Here is a 17,820-nt window from a genome sequence, read left to right on the forward strand (position 1 = left end):
AACTGATCCACGCTTCCAAAATGCCATTTTGTATTTTTCCATTTCTACTTATCGCCTTAAAAATTTTCCCTGTGGTAGTTTAGTTTAGGGTTGTTGGGGTTTGGGGGTTTTTTTGAGTCGTTGAAAATGGAAATGGCTTACATAGTGAATTCCAGCAAATAAATCATTTCTTTTCCGTAGTATTAATCTCTGTGAACATGGATTTACATCCCACCCAGCTTCAAAGACTTCAAGAATACCTCCGGAACTGACTTCTACCGCACGAATCTCAGTGGCCGATAAGGTCCCACAGAGTTGGCCTTCTCTGGGTCCCATCGACCAAACAATGTCGTTTGGCAGGCCCCAGAGGAAGAGCCTTCTCTGTGGCGGCCCCGGCCCTCTGGAATCAACTCCCCCCAGAGATTAGAACGACCCCCACCCTCCTTGTCTTTTGCAAATAACTCAAGACCTACCTTTATCGCCAGGCATGGGGGAACTGAGACATCCTTCCCCAGGCTTTTATATTTTATGTTTGGTATGTATGTGTTGTATGGTTTTAAATTGCTGGGATTTTAGATATGTTTTATTTTAATATTAGATTTGTTTCACTGTTATATTGTTTCTATTACTGTTGTGAGCCGCCCCGAGCCTTCGGAGAGGGGCGGCATACAAATCTAATAAATATTAATAATAATAATGATAATAATAATAATAATAATAATAATAAAAGCAGTTGACAGCTGACAGGAAAATGGCAACCCAAATCCTATACAATCATAACAATACTAAAAATCAATTGCCGAAGGCCTACTGAAATAAAATCATTTTCATAACTAGAGAAAGTACATAAACAGGATGCGTGACATAGACACATAGAAGATTGACGGCAGAAAAACATCTCATGGTCCATCTAGTCTGCCCTTATACTATTTCCTGTATTTTATCTTAGGATGGATATATGTTTATCCCAGGCATGTTTCAATTCAGTTAAATTCAGTGGATTTACCAATTGACGGATCTGGAAGAGCAGTTTTCCACAGTGAGGAATCACTAGAATAGAATAGAATTTTATTGGCCAAGTGTGATTGGACACACAAGGAATTTGTCTTGGTGAATATGCTCTCAGCGTACATAAAATAAAATATACATTTGTCAAGAATCATGTGGTACGACACTTAATGATTGTCATAGGGGTCAAATAAGCCATGAAGAAGCAATATGAATAAAAATCTTAGGATATAAGCAACAAGTTACAGTCATACAGTCAACATGGGAGGAAATGGGTGATAGGAATGATGAGAAAAACTAGTAGAATAGAAGTGCAGAGGATTGTGGCTACAGGATCCCATCTTGCATATGTGGATCAGATTCTATTTAGAAATGATGATGATGATGATCTCATTTGAGATGATGACGAATCTGCGTACAGACGGGAAGTTGGATAACTGGCTCTGTGGTCCGGCCAAAATCATTTTGAACTGAACACACTCAAAACTGTAGAGATGATAGAGGAAAAATGTGGAACTTTGTTACACATTATGTACCATATTTATCGGAGTATGAGATGCACCGGAGTATAACACGCACCTTAGCTTGAGGGGAGGAAAACAGGGTGGGAGGGGGATATGTCTAGCATCCGTAATAATTAATAATAATAATAATAATAATAATAATAATAATAATAATAATAATAATTTATTAGACTTGTATGCCTCCCCTCTCTGAAGACTCGGGGCAGTGCACAACAACAATAGAACAATACAGAAACAAATCTAATAATTAAAAACTGTAACTAAAACCCATTACCTTAAAAAAAATTGATAATACACTATCATAACCACACATAACTTTCAATGGTCGGGGGGGGGGATACACTAGTTACTCCATGCCTTGTGACATAGATAAGTCTTAAGGTTCTTGCGGAAGGCGAGGAGTGTGGGAGCAGTTCGAATCTCCAGAGGGAGTTGATTCCAGAGGGCTGGGGCCTCCACAGGGAAGGCTCTTCCCCTAGGCCCTGCCAGGACCTGAAGAAGGCCAACTCTGTGGGACATAATCGGCCGCTGGGATTTATGCGGCAGAAGGCAGCCCTGTAGGTATTCTGGTCCGATTCCGTGTAGGGCTTTGTAGATCACCACCAACACTTTGAATTGTGTCCAGAAACTAATCGGCAACCAATGCAGGCCATAGACTGTTGACGAAACATGGGCATATCTGGGAAGACCCATGACTGCTCGTGCGGACACATTCTGCACGATCTGGAGTTTCCTTAATTTCGTCAGCTTTAGCACATTATTTCATCCACTGGTTAGTGCTGACAAAATCTTCGGAGGGAGTAGCAATGAAAACAAGCGTATTACCGGAGCAATGGCGTAGTCTGTACTGATAGCAACCAGCTACTGCTATGGTCCTCATACAGTGGAAGACTTGATGTCATATCCCCTTAAACAGTAATGGGCAGCCAAAAATTTTACTGCCATACTGTGGGTGTGGCATTTTGTGGGTGTGGCTTAATGGTCACGCGACTGTGTAGGAGTGGCTTGCCAGCCATGTGACCAGGTGGAGTGGCTTTAACGATCATCATCGTTCAAGTGAACTGTTAAGACTTACAAACTTACCAATGTCGTTTGCTAGGGTGACAATTTGTGTTTCCCGCGCTCTCCATCCTGGGTTGCTCCCCCCGCCTCAGGCTGAGTAGTTAGGTGAACGGGTGCTGCCAGAAGCATAAATGCTTCCAGTGCCACTTCCACCCACGCCTTCTGCTTGCAACTCAGGCAGGAGGTGGCCGTGTGAGGCTGGAGGGGAGCCGGGCAGGAGAGAGGGAAGCTCATCCGAGGCCAGGAAGGAGGAAAGAGGAAAAAAGCAAGGAGCATAGTAGCAGCGGCAGCAGCAGGAAAAAGACCAGTAATCCAGGAGGTGACAGCCGCCGATCAGCTGGAGCTGCGCACGCATCTTCATTTCTGCCGGTGGAACTGCGTTCCACCCCGTCCTGCCTGCTGCCCACCCCTGCCCTTAAATCAGGGGTAGGGAACCATGACCCTTTGATGACTTGTGGACTCCGGGACCGCCTTCTGCAGCACGAATCCCAGCGACCGATTAGGTCCCACAGAGTTGGCCTTCTCCGGGTCCCGTCGACTAAACAATGTCGGCTGGCGGGACCCAGGGGAAGAGCCTTCTCTGTGGCGGCCCCGACCCTCTGGAACCAGCTCCCCCCGGAGATTAGAACTGCCCCCATCCTCCTTGCCTTCCGTAAACTCCTTAAAACTCACCTCTGCCGTCAGGCATGGGGGAATTGAGGCATTCCCCCCCCCCTCCCCCGGGCCTATACAATTTATGTATGGTATGTCTGTGTGTATGTCTGGTTTAATAATGGGGTTTTTTTTATTTTTTAAAATTTATTAGATTTGTTGTGAATTGTTTTATTATATGTTGTGAGCCGCCCCGAGTCTACGGAGAGGGGCGGCATACAAATCTAATGAATAAATTAATAAATAATAAACTTCAACTCCCAGAATTCCAGAGCCAGCTGGCTCAGGAATTCTGGGAGTTGAAGTCCACAAGTCTGCCCTAAATGACTTTTCTATGGAAAGATTCACCACTGAGTATCAGTTGCTGGGAAGCACCAGGAGGTGGTTTCTGCCTTCCCCTTGCCTGCAGGCTTCCCAAGAATGAGATACAGTAGTGGGAAACATCCAATTGCACTAAATAAACATTTGTCTTGAAAGAGTTGAGCTCCTATTTGCTTTTAAGATGAATTGCCTTAATATCCTTCCCCTGACATAGTAGCATATCAGGACATTGCCTGGCGGGTATTTCTGCTTATGTTGACCTAAGCACTGTAATGAAGAGAGCGCTTTATATTTCTTTCTTTATAAAATCCTTCCTTTTTTTTCCTCGCAAACACAATCCCAGACTGGCCTCAAAGATACACATTTTAACGATATAGAAACATAGAAGACTGACGGCAGAAAAAGACCTCATGGTTCATCTAGTCTGCCCTTATACTATTTCCTGTATTTTATCTTACAATGGATATATGTTTATCCCAGGCATGTTTAAATTCAGTTACTGTGGATTTACCAACCACGTCTGCTGGAAGTTTGTTCCAAGGATCTACTACTCTTTCAGTGAAATAATATTTTCTCACATTGCTTTTGATCTTTCCCCCAACTAACTTCAGATTTTGTCCCCTTGTTCTTGTGTTCACTTTCCTATTAAAAACACTTCCCTCCTGAACCTTATTTAACCCTTTAACATATTTAAATGTTTCGATCATGTCCCCCCTTTTCCTTCTGTCCTCCAGACTATACAGATTGAGTTCATTAAGTCTTTCCTGATACGTTTTATGCTTAAGACCTTCCACCATTCTTGTAGCCCGTCTTTGGACCCGTTCAATTTTGTCAATATCTTTTTGTAGGTGAGGTCTCCAGAACTGAACACAGTATTCCAAATATGGTCTCACCAGCGCTCTATATAAGGGAATCACAATCTCCCTCTTCCTGCTTGTTATACCTCTAGCTATGCAGTCAAGCATCTTACTTGCTTTCCCTACCGCCTGACTGCACTGTTCACCCATTTTGAGACTGTCAGAAATCACTACCCCTAAATCCTTCTCTTCTGAAGTTTTTGCTAACACAGAACTGCCAATGCAATACTCAGATTGAGGATTCCTTTTCCCCAAGTGCATTATTTTACATTTGGAAACATTAAACTGCAGTTTCCATGGCTTTGACCATTTATCTAGTAAAGCTAAATCATTTACCATATCACAGACCCCTCCAGGAATATCAACCCTATTGCACACTTTAGAGTCATCGGCAAATAGGCAAACCTTCCCTACCAAACCTTCCCCTATGTCACTCACAAACATATTAGAAAGAATAGCTTCACTATTCAGACTTGGCGTAGGGATCATCGCAAGAGATGCTGTAGTGTACCTCCTTCGAATTAATCCTCAAGTTGCAAAGCCGGTTAGCTCTGAAGGGATAATTGTCCTTTTAATACAGTGCGTTGTTTATCCTGCAAATAGCGTAATTTGTGTGGAAACGGTTTTATGTACATATGAATAATTTTCACTACATAAAGCAGCGGAACTGCCACTGAAAAATTGCCTAGGAAGACAGATGATACCTTACATTTAAAATGCAGCTCACTTACGCATTTCCCTTTCTCCCTCCCCCACATAAATTTTACTGAAGACTTTACCTTGTTGTTGTTGTTGTTGTTATTGAAAACACAGGAAATTCAAGCGGTGCTTTTGAAAACTTCCTAGAATTATGATAAACGACATGCGTATGTTTCTCCCCTAGTAACCCCAAACAAATAAAGCAAACTTTCTGGTGCTTTTTAATTCAAGTTTTCCTTTTTTTTTTTTTTTTAAAGAAAAGAAATATTGGTGCCATGCAGCAATAATTGGCTGGGTGAAGCTTTAGATGAGTTTTTCTCAGCTTTGGCAACTTGAATTCAATTCAATTCAATTTATTAGATTTGTATTTTTTTTAAAAAAATACATTTATTGGTTATATACATTAAAAACGGTACAGAAAAATAAAGGGAATATATATAATGTACAGTGATACCTTGTCTTACAAACTTAATTGGTTCCGGGACGAGGTTCTTAAGGTGAAAAGTTTGTAAGACGAAACAATGTTTCCCATAGGAATCAATGGAAAAGCGATTAATGTGTGCAAGCCCAAAATGTACCCATTTTGCCAGCCGAAGTGCCTATTTTTGCGCTGCTGGGATTCTCCTGAGGCTCCCTTCCATGGGAAACCCCACCTCTGGACTTCTGTGTTTTTGCGATGCTGCAAGGGAATCCCAGCAGGGGAATCCCAGCATCGCAAAAATGAGCGCTTCGCTGGCAACAGAAGTCCGGAAGTGGGATTTCCCAGTGAAGGGAGCATCAGTGAAATTGCAGCATTGCAAAAAACACCGAAGTCCTCAAAACCCCACCTCCGGACCTCTGTGTTTTTGCGATGCTGCGATTTCACTGAGGCTCCCCTTGCTGGGAAACCCCACCTCTGGACTTCCATTGCCAGCAAAGCGCCCATTTTTGCACTGCTGGGATCCCCCTGCAGCATCACAAAAACATGGAAGTCCAGAGGTGGGGTTTCCCATGGAGGGGAGCCTCAGAGGAATCCCAGTGCTTCGCTGGCAATGGAAGTCCAGAGGCGGGGCATCCCAACGGCGGTGGTGGGTTTGTAAGGTGAAAAAATAGTTTGTAAGAAGAGGCAAAAAAAATCTTAAACCCAGGGTTTGTATCTCGAAAAGTTTGTATGATGAGGCGTTTGTAAGACGAGGTATCACTGTACATTCTAGCAATTATAGTTTACTTATATAGCATGCATGATTGGGGAAGGAGAGGGAAAGAAAGGGGAAGGGATTTAGATAGAAGGGGAAAAAATACAAGAGGAGGACGAATAGAAAAATAGAACAAGAGAAGAGTAGTAAAAAGAGTGGGGGGGGCAGCGTTAGAACTGGGGCTTCTATGTTTTGCGGCCTGTGGTTTAAGCATATAGGTGGTATAGATTTTCCTGAAGTTTTATCCATATGTATTTGACGTAGTTGCTAGTGCCATCATTTATCAGTGATTTATGAATTTATTCATTCAGTTTCTTTGTAGTTCATTTTATCATTTCAATTTGGTATTATGATTCATGTCGTTGTTTACTGGTTTTACACGTTGTTTTAGTTGGACATCTTTCTTGATGTATAATTTTTAAGTGATTTCTTTTTTTTAACCAATGGTACCATTTGTCCCATGCTTTTTTATTAGATTTTTATGCCGCCCTTCTCCATAGACTCGGGGCGGCTCACAGCAACAATAAAACAGTGCACAATAAACAAATCTAATACTGTATTTAAAAATATCTAAAAACCCATTATTTTAAAAACATACAACACAAACATATCATGCATAAAACTCTATAAGCCTGGGGGAGATGTCTCAGTTCCCCCATGCCTGACAGCAGAGGTGGTTTTTAAGAAGTTTGCGAAAGGCAAGGAGGGTGGGGGCAATCCTAATCTCCCGGGGGGAGCTGGTTCCAGAGGGTCGGGGCCGCCACAGTGAAGGCTCTTCCCCTGGGTATTACCCTCAGTGATGGGCTGCTGCTGCCATGGGGAGAGGAGAAACGTAGTGGGGGGTAGTAGGTTTATGCACTATTTATTGAATACATAATAGTACAGTGGTATCTCTACTTACGAACTTAATTTGTTCCGTGACCAGGATCTTAAGTAGAAAGGTTTGTAAGAAGAAGCAATTTTTCCCATAGGAATCAATGTAAAAGCAAATAATGCATGCAATTGGGGAAACTACAGAGAGGGTGGAGGCCCTGCTTCCTCCCAGGAGATTCCTAGAGAGGCCTCATGGAGGCTTCTCCCCGCCTTTTCCAGCCCTGTTTCCTCCCAGGAGATTCCTAGAGAGGCCCCATGGAGGCTTCTCCCTGCCTTTTCCGGCTGTTTCCTCCCAGGAGATTCCTAGAGAGGCCCCATGGAGGCTTCTCCCCGCCTTTTCCAGCCCTGTTTCCTCCCAGGGGATTCCTAGAGAGGCCCCATGGAGGCTTCTCCCTGCCTTTTCCGGCTGTTTCCTCCCAGGAGATTCCTAGAGAGGCCCCATGGAGGCTTCTCCCTGTCTTTTCCGGTTACAGTTTTGGAGGCTCGGGTTTGTAAATGGAAAATGTTTCTTGAGAAGAGGCAAAAAAATCTTTAACACCCGGTTCTTATCCTGAAAAGTTTGTAAGTAGAGGTGTTCTTAGATACAGGTACCACTGTATTTCTATTGTCCTTCCTGCTCTAGTACCCTAGTATGATCCTTAATTATTTTTAAAATAGGAAATAATTCAATAGTATATATTTACCCATAAACGCTTTAATAATTTTAATCATTATCTAGGACTGAACTTTTATAGCAATTCAAGAAGATTGAGCCACTTGCCTAATCTGTTATCATACTGAACCTTGTGGGCTTAGTTCAAAACCTTAAAATGTTACTGTGCTCCTCAACAAATAATGCTGTCCATCATTTGTCCTTTTTGTGGCTGTTCAAATAATGTGACTTAATCAATTGACAAAGAGTTCAAGCACCTACTTGATCAGTAAGCCACTCCCACCCAGTCACATGACTTTTAAGCCATCCCATGGTCACATGATTGTCAAGCCACTCCTACCCAGTCATATGGCCAGCAAGCCACTCCCGCACAATAAGCCATGCCCAGTGTGGTAGTATTTTTTTTTTTGCAGCCCTTCACTAATTACCCTTCAAAGATCAGGTCCACAGACTAAGCATACTTCTAGATAAAGCAGAAATTCAAATACTGTACTGTAGTAGCTACAGCCAGGAAACTCTTGTCCAGATTATATCAGTGCGCTAACCATGTTGGTCAAATCACTCTTGGCTCAGTTTATAGCTGGGTTAGTAGCAAACATCTGGGAGTTGGATTAAAGCAACACACTTCTAGAACTAAGTGATCTCATATATAGGGTTGAAATGCTTATAGTAGCTATTGTTTACCCCAACATCCTGTACACAAGTTACTTAATCATCAATGAATTTGTTATGTTTATGAAGTAGATACCAGATTGTTAACTTCAGTCAACTTCCTTCCTTCCTTCCTTCCTTCCTTCCTTCCTTCATTCATTCATTCATTCATTCATTCATCCCTTCATTCCTTCCCTCCTACCTTCCCTCTCTCCCTCTTCCCTTCCTCCTTCCCTCCCTCCCTCCCTCCCTTCCTCTTTCTTCTTCCTTCCTTCCTTCCTTCATTCATCCCTTCATTCCTTCCCTCCTACCTTCCCTCTCTCCCTCTCTCTCTCCCTCTTCCCTTCCTCCTTCCCTCCCTCCCTTCCTTCCTCTTTCTTCTTCCTTCCTTCCTTCCTTCATTCATCCCTTCATTCCTTCCCTCCTACCTTCCCTCTCTCCCTCTCCCTCTTTCCTTCCTCCTTCCCTCCCTCCCTCTTTCTTCTTCCTTCCTTCCTTCCTTCATTCATTCATCCCTTCATTCCTTCCCTCCTACCTTCCCTCTCTCCCTCTTCCCTTCCTCCTTCCCTCCCTCCCTCCCTTCCTCTTTCTTCTTCCTTCCTTCCTTCATTCATTCATCCCTTCATTCCTTCCCTCCTACCTTCCCTCGCTCCCTCTCTCTCTCCCTCTTCCCTTCCTCCTTCCCTCCCTCCCTCCCTTCCTCTTTCTTCTTCCTTCCTCCCTTCCTTTCTTTCCCTCATCTCCCTCCCTCCTCTCTCTCTCTCTCTCTCTCTCTCACACACACACACACTTTCCTTTGTATCTTCTAGATAATTTTCTTTTGTAAAGATCTTTGATATTATAGAATTTGTCACCCAAATTGTGGTGGGATGGCATCTAAGACCCACCCAAAGAGTACTTGGATAGTATTATTACTATTTCAGAATTAGAAACCAAGTGAAAGTTTATACAAGGGGAATGTTTGCAATTCTTTCCGAAGTCTAAGCTATGGTGTACAAAAGCGCTTAGCTGGGCTAATAAAATAACTTTTTCACATGGAGAGCAGCTGTTGCATTGAAGGATAATTGCTAAAACCTTTCCTTATTTAAGCTTCTGTCTTGGGGAGGAATCCCAGTTCCGTACTTTAGTTGTTTTGCAGCTGGGCACAAAAGTTACTGGACAAGAAAAATCAAACATTTTTAGTCATGGTGAAATGTTTTTATAACATGGTTTATATCTGCGCTAATGCCATGTCATAGTCAGAGTTGTCTCGGCTTTGTATTGACAGTTTAAGACAAAGAAGGTAATATTTTATCTTTGTGGATAATATTTCACAGGAGTGGACTTCAAAAATTTTAGTGAGGGGGTTCCCTGTCTGGGTGCTGGGTGAGTGTGGCCATGGTAGGTGTGGCCTAGTCAGCCTCCTGCCCTGGTTTCCTGGCTCGTGAAGCTTTCCTTGAGACTCCAAGAGGGCAAAAACGGCCTCTCCAGGCTCCAGAGGCCTTCTGGAGGCCCATTTTCAGCCTTCCTGAACTTCCAGTAGGCCCGTTTTTCACCCTCCCCGAGCCTATGTGCGCGGTCTGCACTTTCCTGCATCCCAAACAGGCTGTGTGGGGACTCCTGGGATGGGTGAGAATAGAATGGAATAGAATAGAATAGAATAGAATAGAAAACAAATAGGAAAGTGAACACAAGAACAAGGGGACACAATCTGAAGTTAGTTGGGGGAAAGATCAAAAGCAACATGAGAAAATATTATTTTACTGAAAGAGTAGTAGATCCTTGGAATAAACTTCCAGCAGACGTGGTAGATAAATCCACAGTAACTGAATTTAAATACGCCTGGGATAAACATAGATCCATCCTAAGATAAAATACAGAAAATAGTATAAGGGCAGACTAGATGGACCATGAGGTCTTTTTCTGCCGTCAGACTTCTATGTTTCTAGAATAGAATAGAATAGAATAGGAGTTCTTTATTGGCCATGTATGATTGGACACACAAGGAATTTTTCTTTGGTGCATATGTTCTCAGTGTATATAAAAAAGAAAATATACATTTGTCAAGAATTGTGAGGTACAACACTTAATGATTGTCATAGGGGTCAAATAAGCAATGAAGAAACAATCCATATTAATAAAAATCTTAAGGATACAAGCAACTAGTTACAGTCATAAGTGGGAGGAAAGGAAATGTGTGATAGGAATGATGAGAAAAAATAGTAATAATAGTAGTGCAGACTTAGTAGATAGTTTGATAGTGTTGAGGGAATTATTTGTTTAGCAGAGTGATGGCATTCGGGGGGGAAACTGTTCTTGTGTCTAGTTGTCTTGGTGTGCAGTGTTCTATAACGATGTTTTGAGGGTAGGATTTGAAACTGTTTATGTCCGGGATGTGGAGAGGGGCGGCATACAAATCTAATAATAAATAAATGTGAGGGGTCTGTAAATATTTTCAAATAAGCAACGTGGAAAAAATATTAATAAAAATCTTAAGGATACAAGCAACAAATTATGGAATTGGGAAGAAATGGGTGATAGGAATGATGAGAAAAAACTAGCTGCGAACTTCCGACTGCCAAACCTCGCAGCGTCCGAAGGCGATGGGTTGGCAAAGCGGGTGTCAAGATTTCAGATGTGGTTTGCCATTGCCAGTTTTTAACCCCATTGCTACCCTTCCTGGGCATTTAAAGCCAGAATCAGCTTATTTTTCCATAGCGGTTTTATTATTTATTTAGTATTCAGACTGCTGAAGGACCCTTAGTACAGTTGGTGTAAAATAATAAAATACAATTACATTGGGATTGTTTCTGGGTCCTTATCAAGAAAATCCTGATAATTTCCCCAAAACTGTACAGTTTGATCGAGTTCACATGTATTTGTTGCGTTTAAAGCTATATAATTTAGTCACAATTATTTACATTTTTAAAAATAACAAAATCACTCAGTCTGTCGAACCTTTTGAAATGGATGGTTTTCTATTTAAATCGTCAGGCAAATTAATTTTGCTGAGAATCAAATGTGGAAATAAATAAAAGTGTTATATATTTCATCCAAATTATTTGATTTGCTAAAAAGTTTGATTGCCGTAATTGTTTCTTGAACAATTAGGGGTAGTGATTTCTGACAGTCTCAAAATGGGTGAGCAGTGTGGTCGGGCGGTAGGAAAAGCTAGTAGGATGCTTGGCTGCATAGCTAGAGGTATAACAAGCAGGAAGAGGGAGATTGTGATTCCCTTATATAGAGCGCTGGTGAGACCACATTTGGAATACTGTGTTCAGTTCTGGAGACCTCACCTACAAAAAGATATTGACAAAATTGAATGGGTCCAAAGACGGGCTACAAGAATGGTGGAAGGTCTTAAGCATAAAACGTATCAGGAAAGAGTTCATGAACTCAATCTGTATAGTCTGGAGGACAGAAGGGAAAGGGGGGACATGATCGAAACATTTAAATATGTTAAAGGGTTAAATAAGGTTCAGGAGGGAAGTGTTTTTCATAGGAAAGGGAACACAAGAACAAGGGGACACAATCTGAAGGATCAAAAGCAACGTGATAAAATATTATTTGACTGAAAGAGTAGTAGATCCTTGGAACAAACTTCCAGCAGACGTGGTTGGTAAATCCACAGTAACTGAATTGAAACATGCCTGGGATAAACATATATCCATCCTAAGATAAAATACAGAAAATAGTATAAGGGCAGACTAGATGGACCATGAGGTCTTTTTCTGCCGTCAGTCTTCTATGTTTCTAATAACCTAGGGAAAAAGTAATGGAGGGTTCTGTTCCATGCTTGTTAATACCTGTCCTGACTAGAAATATCTTTGTTTCTTTCTTTTAGGCCCAGGATTTGAATGTGATTGAAGAAGTCATTCGAATGATGTTGGAAATAATCAACTCCTGCTTAACAAATTCCCTCCATCATAACCCTAATTTAGTGTATGCCTTGCTATATAAACGGGATCTCTTTGAGCAATTTCGAACTCACCCCTCTTTCCAGGATATAATGCAGAACATTGACCTGGTATGTATTTAACATCCTCTGTGAAGATGCTATTTACCTTTGAAAATAGCTACTTTTATTTGATTTGATTTGATTTGATTTATTAGATTTGTATGCCACCCCCTCCACAGACTCGGGGCGGCTCACAACAACAACAAAAACAATATATATTAACAAATCTAATAATTAAAAAATCTAAGATAACAATTACACATTTAAAATCTAAAAGCAAGAAACCCCAATATAACAAACATACATACAGTCATATCGTGTACTAGAACTACGTAGGCAGGGGGAGATGTCTTAGTTCCCCCACGCTTGACGACAGAGGTGGGTTTTAAGGAGTTTACGAAAGGCAAGGAGGGTGGGGGCAATTCTAATCTCTGGGGGGAGTTGGTTCCAGAGGGCCGGGGCCACCACAGAGAAGGCTCTTCCCCTGGGCCCCGCCAAACAACATTGCTTTGTTGACGGGACCTGGAGAAGGCCCACTCTGTGGGACCTAACCGGTCGCTGGGATTCGTGCGGCAGAAGGCGGTCTCGTAGATACCCTGGTTTCCTATAGAATAGATAGAGATATTCACACATAAGATACACATTTCTCCCATTGCATTAGTTGCAATGCCTGATAGATCCATCAAAAAAAGCCAATTCTGGATTATCCCCACTCCATAAATAGATGCATGTCATATTCTTGTATATCTGTGTGCGTGTGCCTGTATCTGAGTGCTTGCCAGAGGCCACACTCCAAAAACATTGGAGCCTAGACAACTAAAAAATAAAAATTCAATTTCTCACAGGGATGTTTTGTGAGGAAAATAGGAAGCAGGAGTATTAGGTATGGTTGGCATCATGAGCTGGTCAAAATATATAAAAATACCAGGACAAAAATGGTCCCTCTGGAACCAACTCCCCCGGAGATTAGAATTGCCCCCACCTTCCCTGTCTTTCGTAAACTACTCAAGACTCACTTATGCCACCAGGCATGGGGGAGTTAAGATATTCCTTCCCCCTAGGCCATTACAAGTTATGCATGGTATGTTTGTGTGTATATTTGGTTTTATAATAAGGGTTTTTAGTTGTTTTATTAATTGGATTGTTACATGCTGTTTTTATCATTGGTGTTAGGCGCCCCGAGTCTACGGAGAGGGGCGGCATACAAATCCAATCAATCAATAAATAAATAGTAGTAGTAGTAGTAGTAGTGGTAGTGGTAGTAGTAGTAGTAATATAAATGTACAGTGGTACTTCTACTTAAGAACTTAATTCGTTCCGTGACCATGTTCTTAAGTAGAAAAGTTTATAAGTAGAAGCATTTTTTCCCATAGGAATCAATGTAAATGCAAATAATGCATGCAAACCCATTAGGAAAGAAATAAAAGCTCGGAATTTGAGTGGGAGGAGGAGGAGGAAGAAGAGGAGAAGGACAGTTGCTACCCAAGTAAGAGGGTGAGGGGAGGGGAATCAAAAATATCCAAAACTTTAACAGACTCTGATGGGTCGAGGAGGAGCACGCACCTCCCATACACCTGGTGCAAGGCTGCTTCGCATACACTGTGCCAGAAAGAGAAACCCAGGCGGGTGAGAGGGGGAACCTCCCGCTCCTTTGACCGAAAGGCAGCTGCTGCTGCTGCTACCTGCTTCCTCTTCCTTCCCATGCTGAAGGGCTCCCCTCTCCTCTCTCTCGCTCGCTTTGTAGCCGGCTTGGGGGTGCTGAGGAGGGGCGACTCCGGACCCCCAGCTGGACATCTCCCCAAGGGCTTCGTTGGCGGTGGCTTTCCTCTCTCTCAGCCCCCCTCCCCACCGGCTGGCTTGTCTTCTTATGCACGTCCGGAGGCAGGAAATCCCAGCGGGGGTTGGAAGTGAATGGGAAATCCTGGCGGTGACAGTCACAAGGCAGGGGAATCCCTGCGGCAGTAAGCAAGCGCACGCGCAGTAAGAGAACCCACGCACTCGGGCTTGGGTTCATAAGACAAAAATGGTTCTTAAGATGAGGCAAACAAATCTTAAACCCCAGGTTCGTATCACGAAAAGTTAGTATGAAGAGCCATTTGTAAGACGAGGTATCACTGTATTTATTTGTATTAGATTTATAGGCTGCCCTTCTTCTCGCGGCCTCCGGGTAGTCCAGAAACATCCCGGTTTCCGGCACTACCGGCTCGCCAAACGACCTGCCACCAACGCTGCCAGCTCTCGCAAGCCGGGTAGGGCCGGCTGTATTTCACCCCTGGTAGGCGTGACCTGTGTGCGAAACATCCAGGCTGCTGACCACCAGTTTGACACCCCTGATCGATCACATTTATCAGTGGTTTTATATTGTGCTTTTCATCCTGCAAGAAGTTACCATTAATTTTTTTTATAGAAGTGACATATGAAAGCTGTTTACATAGGAGAATTTAAATATTTTTTAATGTAATGTGAGAAGCCTACTTTGGCAAAAATGCCTCCATATTTCCTTGCAGAGAAATGAAAAAAGATAAAAAAACAATAACTTATTGGACCCAAATCAGCATGGCTTTACTGAAGGCAAATCATGTCAGACTAATCTCATTGATTTCTTTGACTATGTCACAAAGGTGTTGGATGAAGGTGGTGCCGTGGATATTGCCTACCTGGACTTCAGCAAAGCCTTTGATACGGTTCCACATAAAGAGCTGATAGATAAATTAGTGAAGATTGGACTTAATCCCTGGATAGTTCAATGGATTTGCAGCTGGCTGAAGCGTAGACATCAGAGAGTTATTGTTAACGGCGAGTATTCTGAGCAGAGTCAGGTTACAAGCGGTGTGCCCCAAGGGTCTGTTCTGGGTCCTATTCTTTTAAATATGTTTGGAAGTGACATAGGGGAAGGTTTGGTAGGGAAGGTTTGCCTATTTGCCAATGACTCTAAAGTGTGCAATAGGGTTGATATTCCTGGAGGGGTCTGTAATATGGTAAATGATTTAGCTTTACTAGATAAATGGTCAAAGCAATGGAAACTGCAGTTTAATGTTTCCAAATGTAAAATAATGCACTTGGGGAAAAGGAATCCTCAATCTGAGTATTGTATTGGCAGTTCTGTGTTAGCAAAAACTTCAGAAGAGAAGGATTTAGGGGTAGTGATTTCTGACAGTCTCAAAATGGGTGAACAGTGCAGTCAGGCGGTAGGGAAAGCAAGTAGGATGCTTGGCTGCATAGCTAGAGGTATAACAAGCAGGAAGAGGGAGATTATGATCCCGCTATATAGAATGCTGGTGAGACCACATTTGGAATACTGTGTTCAGTTCTGGAGACCTCACCTACAAAAAGATATTGACAAAATTGAACGGGTCCAAAGACGTATCAGGAAAGACTTAATGAACTCAATCTCTATGGTCTGGAGGACAGAAGGGAAAGGGGGGACATGATCGAAACATTTAAATATATTAAAGGGTTAAATAAGGTCCAGGAGGGAAGTGTTTTTAATAGGAAAGTGAACACAAGAACAAGGGGACACAATCTGAAGTTAGTTGGGGGAAAGCAACATGAGAAAATATTATTTTACTGAAAGAGTAGTAGATCCTTGGAACAAACTTCCAGCAGACGTGGTTGGTAAATCCACAGTAACTGAATTTAAACATGCCTGGGATAAACATATATCCATTGTAAGATAAAATACAGGAAATAGTATAAGGGCAGACTAGATGGACCATGAGGTCTTTTTCTGCCGTCAGTCTTCTATGTTTCTATGTTTCTAATGCAGTTGATAATGCTTCATATTGCGTTGGCTTTATAGCAGAAGAGGATATTTCTTTATTTCTTGTTGCTTCGATATGACAATACACTGCTTTAACCGCTGAAGGGCACAGAAAGAAGCTTATAAAAAAATAATCTAGACACATTTTAAAATAAATGAGCAAAAAATGCTCTTCCTGAAGCCAAAGATTCTTGGAAAACAGCACTGTTTTATTACAAATACAGTTGTGAATATCAGTGTATTGGAAGAAATAAATCAATGCTTATTTATTCACTAGGCTCAGAGGAATTGTAACAGACAAAAATAAATTTTAATACTCTCAAAAAGCTAATCAACAAATATAACAATGATTGGAAAACGCTAAATGTTGGAAATCAGAATTTATTAACGAATTCTTGGCAAAGACGTTTCAATAATGCAGTTTGTCCGTTGTCATTATTTGATCAACTGAATTTGTAGATTTTTTTTTCTAAACTGTTCGACAATGTTTTCATATGCATTTGCTTAAAATATTTTCTCCAGACTTTTCACCAAGTGATCAGCATGGGAGGTTTACATCGAAATAAAATCTGTTATATTAAAGCCAACATAGGAATGGTATTACAGTCCTGAAAAACAGAAAAGCAACAGAAGAAGTAATAAAATGAGTTATTTTTGCCAGGCCTTACAAAGTCTTGTAAAAAAATATTTTGTTAAAAATTTTGGGTTGCTTTCAAAAATCCATCTTTAGGGAAACCCAATGTATAATAAGCATATATCACAATTATAGTTGTGAAATTTAGACCTTTAAAAAGGGGGGGAAATCTAGTTTTACCTGGGGTATTGGAGAAGGCTCCTGCGTATTCCTTGGACAGCAAAGGTAATTAACAAACAAGAGGTTAGGGAGGAATATGGGCCAGCCTGGTGTCTGGGGAAGGCTCTGCTGAGTGCTCTGTGTCAGAGGCAGAGATAGGGCCAGGGCCCTCTGACAGTTATCAGCTACCTTTGGAGCCGGAGATAATTAAGTCGGAACGGAGTCTCCCTGCTGCTGTGGCACATGTGCCATAGATATTTCACCATCACAGGCATAGAACAATTCAAAGACGTAGTGCAGGATCAGGAGTCATAGAGAGACATGGGCCCTAGGAATTGCCATGGATTGAATACGATTGGATGGACACCATCGTCATTGTTATTGTTGTTAGGGTTCCAAGTAACAGCCCAGATGTGGCAACTCTGAAGACGTTTCAAGATGGCTCCAGGGTTTGTTTATTTATTTATTTAATTGGATTTGTAAGCCGTCCCTCTCTGAGGACTCGGGGCGGCTCACAGCATATGCAAGAAACAACAATAAACAATCCAATTAATAATACATTAAAAAACAATCCTAAAAATTCTACTTTAAAAAACTTCCATTAACCATTCATTCGACAATCATACTAAAAAACATTCATTGGTCGGGGGAAGATCAAGAAATCCCGGGCCTGGTGGCAAAGATGAGTTTTTAAGTTCTTTCAAAAGGCAAGGAGGGTGGGGGCAGTACGAATCTCCGGGGAGAGCTGATTCCAGAGGACCGGGGCACCCACAGAGAAGGCTCTTCCCCTAGGTCCTGCCAGCCGACATTGTTTGGTCGATGGGATCCTAAGGAGACTAACTCTGTGGGACCTCACCGGTCTCTAGGATTCATGCGGC

At 42.0% G+C, this 17,820-nt stretch overlaps 1 protein-coding gene across 1 annotated transcript in view; it reads left to right on the forward strand.

Moving 5' to 3' along the window:
- The window catches only part of DYM (dymeclin), a 293,904-nt gene that overhangs the window by 203,619 nt on the left and 72,465 nt on the right, over positions 1 to 17,820 (forward strand). Inside the window, exon 15 of the mRNA XM_070736919.1 lies at positions 12,276 to 12,458. Coding sequence (XP_070593020.1) covers positions 12,276 to 12,458 — 183 coding nt within the window. The remainder of the gene's footprint in view (positions 1 to 12,275; positions 12,459 to 17,820) is intronic.

The sequence above is a fragment of the Erythrolamprus reginae genome, chromosome 2, assembly GCF_031021105.1.
Source record: "Erythrolamprus reginae isolate rEryReg1 chromosome 2, rEryReg1.hap1, whole genome shotgun sequence".
Classification (NCBI taxonomy): domain Eukaryota; kingdom Metazoa; phylum Chordata; class Lepidosauria; order Squamata; family Dipsadidae; genus Erythrolamprus; species Erythrolamprus reginae.